This window comes from Phyllobates terribilis, unplaced genomic scaffold, assembly GCF_046119375.1.
Source record: "Phyllobates terribilis strain yellow unplaced genomic scaffold, ASM4611937v1 Scaffold_3__8_contigs__length_932513732, whole genome shotgun sequence".
Taxonomy (NCBI): domain Eukaryota; kingdom Metazoa; phylum Chordata; class Amphibia; order Anura; family Dendrobatidae; genus Phyllobates; species Phyllobates terribilis.
Genome location: NW_027362763.1, coordinates 557969439 through 557977079, shown reverse-complemented (window position 1 = coordinate 557977079; position 7641 = coordinate 557969439). Strand labels below are relative to the sequence as shown.

Genomic DNA, 7641 nt, shown 5'->3' with positions numbered 1-7641 from the left:
TAATTCATTACGATGTACACCCCCTCATAATGAATTCAGCACGTTTGAGAAACGCCATGTGCCTCGCCACAAATCTTACTCAAATCAGGAATGTCTGGCATAAGTTAAGCCACAGTTCGTCTTGAATTAGAGGAGCAGTGGCGTCTCGCCCTCCTACCACCCAAGTGTCGCCCATTTGGGCAAAACTGGAGTAAATACTTCGAGTTGCGCAAAAATTTAGTGACTTGTTAAGGTGTTTTATGCCAGAATTCTGGTGAAAACACTTTGAAGAATCAGGGCCGTAATATCGTACTAATTGCAGTATAGTAGACTACTTCCAACTATTACATGTTTATGGGTTTTGTCGTGAAATACAACTTATTAGGTCTTTAAAAGCTCGGTGCATCTTCTTGACACCACTGCTTAAACATATACAGCACGCTTTTCTCCTGATGAGAAACTGTAATCAAAGCAAAAAAAAAAAAAAAATCCTTGTTCCGTAGATGCCCCTCCTGAGCCTCGTCAGTAGAGTTTAGAATAATACTCATGTAGGTTGCAGACTGTGCACTGGTGCAGTTACTACCTTCTATACCAACATTAAAATTAAGGCTTCAGTATTCGCTTTAATTTCCCCCATGAATTCTTATCAGATAAGTGGGAACAAAATACTATTAGATGTCCTAAAATAAACCATTTATTAAGAAAACGTTCTTCCAACTTAACTTTTCCTTGCATAACAAATCTGAAGCTGGCCATAAAATGACAGGTTCACAGTGCACTCGACAAACCAGGGAAGTAGAAACAATTATAAGGTCCAGAATACGTGGTAATACTACAACTTGCGTCAGAGCTTAATACGTTGAAAACAGTTCTGTGTTTATTACAGTTCTCATTCATATGAAAAATAAGCCGGAGAACAAATTAAAACACAATGGTCCATGTACAGTAGTAATGGCACTTCACCGAAACATGCAGCTTTTATAAAAACGAAAACACGTGCGGGACATTGTCACATGAAGAAAATGTGCCAAATAACATACAAGAGCAGCAGGAGAAGTGACGGCCGACAGCTGTGCAGTCTTAAGTCACGGAGTTTTATGACGGTGCACGGTGCGCCTCAGCTCAGTCTATGTAAATATTACATACAGTAGTGATTAAGAGATGACTTGCTGAATTATATTAGGCCAAATCTTGACAGGTTCATTCTTCATCTGTGCAAACCTGCCCACCAGAAAAAGAAACAAATAAGACGGATGTTTGCAAACACTCATGCATGTTTTAGTACGATTCAATGGTCTTTCTACTCCCATGTAAAGAGCATCTGCATGTGAACTATTTGTTGTGGTACATGAACAAAAATTTTTTTTTCTGCCTCCTCACATTCCAACAGCCATACATTATGGCTACATAGTATGATTTAAACAAGAACCAGTAACTTTTACTATCGAGAAAATGCAGGAAAAATAATAATTTGCTAATTAGGCGAGATGGCCGGGAGAGACGAGAAGATTTAAAGGTTCTCTCTGTAATGCGTGTAAATGGGAAGAGACTCCTCACCTAGAGTGCGGCAAGGACAAGTCACTTAGTCTCTCCTAACGGTTTCTTCAAACTATATTGCTCTGGAGTTTCAAAAGAAAAACATACCTTCCTGCAATTACACAGACAGGTTCTGATTCACAGCTGTGGTTTGGGCGGCATAAATCAAGTGACCGGTACCGTAAAAAAGGCCTTTTTAGGAGCTCTGTTTGATACGCTTAGGCCTCATTCAGACGTCAGTCATTTTTCTGGTACAGAAACAGTCCAATTTCAATCAGTGTTTGGTCAGTTTTTCCCAAATGAAAATCTAAATTTGCAAAGCGTCCTCTACCCATTACAGATCTAAAAGTGGACAGCACACAGATTGCAGACAGATGCCATCCGTGTGTTGTAAGGAATTTTCACAGACCTATAGACTGGTATGAGTAAGGCCGGGTTCACATAAAAGTATTTCACAGTCTGTATACAGACCACAGTGCTTGGGCTGACCACGGGTATTCTGACCCAAAATTACAGCCTCAGATTCACATGAGGCTGTAAGTTTGGGCCAGGACAGCCACCACCAGACCAGGCATTTGCATGAAATGTGATCGTGTAAACCTTGCCAATTTAATGGACATTGTCCAATTATTTTTTTTGTGGACGCAGTTTGTAAAAAGCACAAACATGCTCCATAGATTATAATGGGTATGTGGTTTATCCGTGGAAAACACTGCTAGAACATGAAGGTGATTCACTGACTTCTGAATAAGGCCTTTCTTGAGATTCTATCAACCTAAGACACCCCTGAAGCTGCAGATATTCAGGGTTAATTACAAATCAGCCTGACCACACTAAGCTCCAATTAAAACTCCTGATATCAATGCAGCAGAACCTACATATAAAGTAAATCCACCACAAACAGTGCTGTTATTCTTGGCAGGACAGGAGCTTTTACACATGGATTTTAGTGCAGATTCTGCTCCAAAATCCACATGAAAAATAGCTTCAAATCCTCTTTTTCCGTCGATTCCAATGGTAAAATGCACCTATAGTGCTGTTTTATTTTCACAAGTTTCTTTTGTTTGTTTTTTAAAGTGTGGATAAAAAAAAAACAAAAAACTGTCAATTTATGATGAGTTTTGTTCCAAGAAAAATTTGATCAATGAATGAATTAAAGCAGAAAAAAAAAATTCATGCACAAAAAAACACCCTAAATAAATATTCTTTGATTCTATATGAATTTTTTAGACTGAAAAGTCCATATAAAAAAAATCTCATGTGAATATACCCTAAAAAAAATCTACAGGTAGCAGTAACGAGTTTAAAAAAGCTGCAAAATTGTAATCAACTGATGAGAAAATATATCACGTGAAAAATCTACAAAGAAGCTATGATGGGAGTGAGAAATAAATGAAATGTAAAATAACCATAGATCCCTTGCAGTCCCTTAACTATAGCAGTGTCATCTGATGGTTCACAAACCTTGACAAAGGGATGGTCCAGTAGCTGACTAGCTGTCCATCGCTTCTTTGGATCGCTTTCCATACAGTGAGAAAGGAAATCTTTACCTTCTGGGCTCAAGCGATCTGGAATTGGAGGCTTGTGTCCCATACCTACTTTGTACATAATCTGGAAATTATGTTCAAATTCGTGCCATGGTCTCTGTTCCAGAGGAAAACAAAAACATTAATACCTCAAGCACTTCCTAACTACAGACTGCTTTCACATAAAGACATTGCAGTATATATTCTGACAATACACATTGTTCAGTGGGTTAGAAGAAACATGCTCTGAAAGCCAAACTGGAAAGATAAGAAAACAGTCTGCCCCAGCAGACAGTGCATGCCAGAGTAGAGACTTTTTAATTGCTTCATTAGGGAATAAGTCATTAAAAACTTGTTATCACAGTCATATTCTCCTCAGCCATCAACTAGACAGAGATTGACAAACAGATCACTAACAATAGTGATAATGAGGAAACATGGATTGATCTCACCCAGGACTGCGACAATTTTCATGGGTAAGTATCCGCTCCTACGAACCACCCGACGCGTTTTAATCACTCGTTGGATCAGGGGCAATTGGTTCAGCTTTGTGGAGTGAATGAGGGTGACCCCCTATTCATGGGTCCCCTCAGGAAGCTGTGCCTGAGGGGACTTATGAATAGGTGGTTCATAGGAGCTGATACTTACCCATGAAAACTGTCGCAGTCCTGGGTGAGATCAATCCATGTTTCTTCATTGACAATACCCCCTGAATGTTTAGGCTATTTAAACAGGTATAATATGAAACAGGAATTGGTGTACCTCTCATATAGGTACTCCTGGTGGATACATTAGATAGACACCATAAGAGGGCTGAGGAAATAGAACACCGTAGCTGCACTGCGCGTGTACTATACCATGCTATATTGTGAATAGATCCTTATCATGTTCATCGTCTGATCAGATATATGCAAAGTTAGTCAATGACCTAGAGTGCAATAATAAGGTGATAAATGTGGATTTTCCACTGTATACGGACATACTTCCGAAATTTTTTTTGTTTGTTTCTTGTGTAGTGATGGGATTCCCACAAATTGCACTATACTAACAATTGTTATATGTTACCATCAATGGACAAAATAACGGGTCAGCAAAAAGACTAGCACAAACTTTATGTACCATACCCCTGTTATGTGCATTCAGCCTGTTCTGATATAGGTCAGGCAGATTAGGGGTCGAGTGTGTATGGATTAAGGCGATACATTTGAATCTGGGATCTGTGATCACAATATGATCAGGTTCTTTCCTGCCTTTTTGTTTTTATATTGTTGTTTTTTCGGTCTGTTTTGAGCACATGCACTTTATGTGGATTTGTATGTCCTTTTAATAATTAAAGGTTATATTTTAAATTAATGCTTTAGTGCTAACGCAATTTCATAATATCCCTATGTCAGTCATAATTTATCAGCCTGCGCTATATGTGACTTCTCTTACCTTGCCAGTGACCATTTCAATAAGGACACATCCCAGACTCCAGATGTCAGCAGCACGACCATGTCCTTCTCCTTTAGCTCTGGTGATTACTTCAGGCGCCATGTAGGCTGTTTAAGAAATTTAGTTTTAACAATAACTCGAGAAAAAGGAAAATCTATATAATAATTCATTACTGCAAAAGGACTCCGTCCTTAATTCATAAAGACTGGCATTTTTGTACACCAGTCGTGATTAAAAATGCGCTGGAGGCGTACGCCTCTTAATGAATATGGCGCATCTTTCAGCTACAACATGCCAACGCAATAAATACACTCCAGTAAGGGTCTGAACTACACTTTAGTCATAAATTATGCCACTTTTGGTGTAAATTGTGATGAATTTTGCAGCCGCGCAGAGCTGGCCAAAACCGGCGTATACTGCAAAACTTGCAAAATTTTCACACAACTACGAATTAAGCAAAAATTTAGTGACATTTCAAGCATCAATCAATCGGTGTCTCAAATGGTCTACTCAAAGTTTCATAGAAAGTTTTGGATATAGGTGCTTTTAGAAGGAATACTTAGAGATTAGTATTTGGCTAAGATAGGGCAAATCATCAACTACATATAACACAGTAGCCATTTTAAGGTGATTTCAAGATAGTGAGTCAGAGCTCACGGCTCAGCAGTCAACAGAGAAGAAGAGAAGGCCCTAAAACATTAGACAAATACTTCTGATTGTAAGGTGTAGTATAATTGAAGCACTGAAGATGATGATAGTAGTCGTCTGGGAATATAGAGATTCAATTTATAGCGGGAGAGACAGATAAGAGGTGATAAGTGCCAGTAGTGGCAGACTCAGTGTGATTGATCAGTGTTTTGGTGTAGCTGGTATATGTTCTATTGTATTTGAATTACACACTTTTCATAATGTACTAGAAAGCAGAAGCAAGACAGCACAATTTTTATATAAGGAAAAAACAAAAATCAGTGTCAGATGGTATGATTGCATGTCATTTTTGCATTTCTTGTGAAATAGTTTTTGTAAAGGGAGGAGAATAATTGTACAAAAAGAAAATCCAAAAGAAAATTCACTAAAATCCAGACATACCTCACAAAATGTGTGTAACAAACATTTTCTTTTTGCATATCTTGTTTACTAGTTAAACTTTAAATTCGTACACACTACACCAATACAGTGCCCTGTTGCAAGTGTCGGCTTTTTGGTCTCCTAGCATTTATTGTGATGTCATTCTTGGGAAGTGGGTTGAATTTTGTTGAAAAATATATAAACATGTAAACATTTACCTGCGCATGTCTATTTTTGCTCAATCTAATTTGACAACCGTACATGCCACATCTATACTGCACCCTGCTGCCATATTGAAAAGCCTGTCACTATATGTGTGTTCTTAATTGAGATGTTGGTTACTACCAGGTTACCATACCTTTCTATGGTGAGGTCACTGACATTACTAAGGGGCTTATTCAGACATTCGTGATTATTCTCGGATGCAAAAAACTGACCGATTTTCATCAGTGTTTGGTCAGCGTGTCAGTTTTTACCATCAGAATTTCATCAGTTTTTCTTGTATGCAAAATAAAAATAATGAACGCTTCTCAAGCTCCTCCTATCAAATAGTCAGTGACTAACCGATAGCAAACGGTTGGCATCAGGGTGCATTGGCGAGTTTGATCCTGGACTTTGATCAAATTCAGAGAGATCTCTGTGTTTTGGTGCGGACCACTCGGTCTGCAGAAATCCATGGACATGTAAACAGCCCCTTAGACTACAATAGGTACGAGTTCTATCCGTCAAAAACATGCATAGAACTTAGTATGTAAAAAACGGATTCCCGAATGAGCCCTTATGCTGCGTTTTGGTCAAAGAGATTGAAAAGGTTTGGCTAAAAGAACTAGGAGACCTCAAAGAGTATCTGAAATTGGTGCAAATCGAATTTTAGGGGGAAAAATTTGCTGAACCCGGCGAACTCGAGTTTCAAAAGATTTGATCTCTACAAGGAAATAATCCATCTAGATGCTTTTTACCTGCTGTCCCCAGTGTGCTGTTTACTTCACCAGGCATGGTCTGGGCATTATTCTTCAGCTTCACTGAGCATCCAAAGTCTCCCAATTTTATTAGGCCAGAAGATGTTAGAAAAATATTTGCTCCTGTGGAAAATAAAGATATATACCACTGTTATTTTTATACTTATGCGTTCAGCGAAATCTTACTGCAAGGCTGAATTCAGACACTGTTTTATAGGTTAAATACGCTGTGGCCCAATAGAAATAAGCAGAAAACATACAATGTGTTTTCGTTTGTAGAGTTTTGTGCTTAGTGGGGCTTTTTTTTCCCCAAAACCCTGCAATTTCTAGGCAAGTCTAAATTCACACATCCACCTTAAAGAAATGGACCAACTTTTTTTCTCAGGTGTGATCCTTGTTGCATCCGTTACTTTTTTTTCACTGAAGAGTGTGCTTTCTTCCAAGCCAATAGAAAGATCCTTGAAAGATCACGTTTTTATTAAAATTTATCATTAAGTAACAGATTTGTGATACACAGAATCAAAACGAAAGCATTATGATTTGCATCCATGTTTCATGGATCCCCATAGACTTATATGGCCAAGTCTGATCCGCAAACAAACATCAGGATAAGACCTCATGGGTCTCACACTCGGATACAGGATTTTTAGCGACATGTGAATAGATCCATTCAACTCTATGGGTGCGTGTGCAGTCCGATCAAAAAATTAGTCACCACATGGACATTTCACAACGATGTGTAAATGCAGCCAGGCGATTTTTTAATCCTGAGGTTTTTCAACAAAATTTGAAGGGAATAAAAAAAAAACACAAAAACAACAACACAACTGAAAAATCACAGCAAAAGACGAAGAAAAAGGCTTGTGCAAAGATGTTTCTAATACATAGAAAAAAAATAAATAAGTAAAACCCATACATTTATATATGCAAGTTTGCAAATTTCCTTACAAAATAGAGCAAAAAACAACATTTTTTTTTACATCTTACTACAGAATTAAGGCTATGTTCACACATCATGGCTTTTATGGCATCAATTTTCTGCAGCAAAACCTGATCTTCAAGGTCATTTTGTTCAGGATTTTTCTTGCAATTTTGGTGCGATTTTTCAGGTTTTTTTTCACTGTCGTCCTGTCTCTTTT

General features: G+C 38.1%; 1 protein-coding gene across 2 annotated transcripts in view; it reads right to left on the bottom strand.

Annotated features, from left to right (window-relative positions):
- Positions 1-650: 650 nt before the first annotated feature.
- Positions 651-7641, bottom strand: part of MAP3K4 (mitogen-activated protein kinase kinase kinase 4) — a 113096-nt gene continuing 106105 nt past the window's right edge. For both annotated transcript variants that reach the window (XM_073671411.1, XM_073671412.1), the window contains exons 23-26: positions 6503-6625; positions 4476-4582; positions 2980-3159; positions 651-1200 (exon numbers count right to left, since the gene is read on the bottom strand). In XM_073671411.1, the coding sequence (XP_073527512.1) occupies positions 1180-1200; positions 2980-3159; positions 4476-4582; positions 6503-6625 (431 nt within the window). In that variant the 3' untranslated portion in view covers positions 651-1179. The remainder of the gene's footprint in view (positions 1201-2979; positions 3160-4475; positions 4583-6502; positions 6626-7641) is intronic.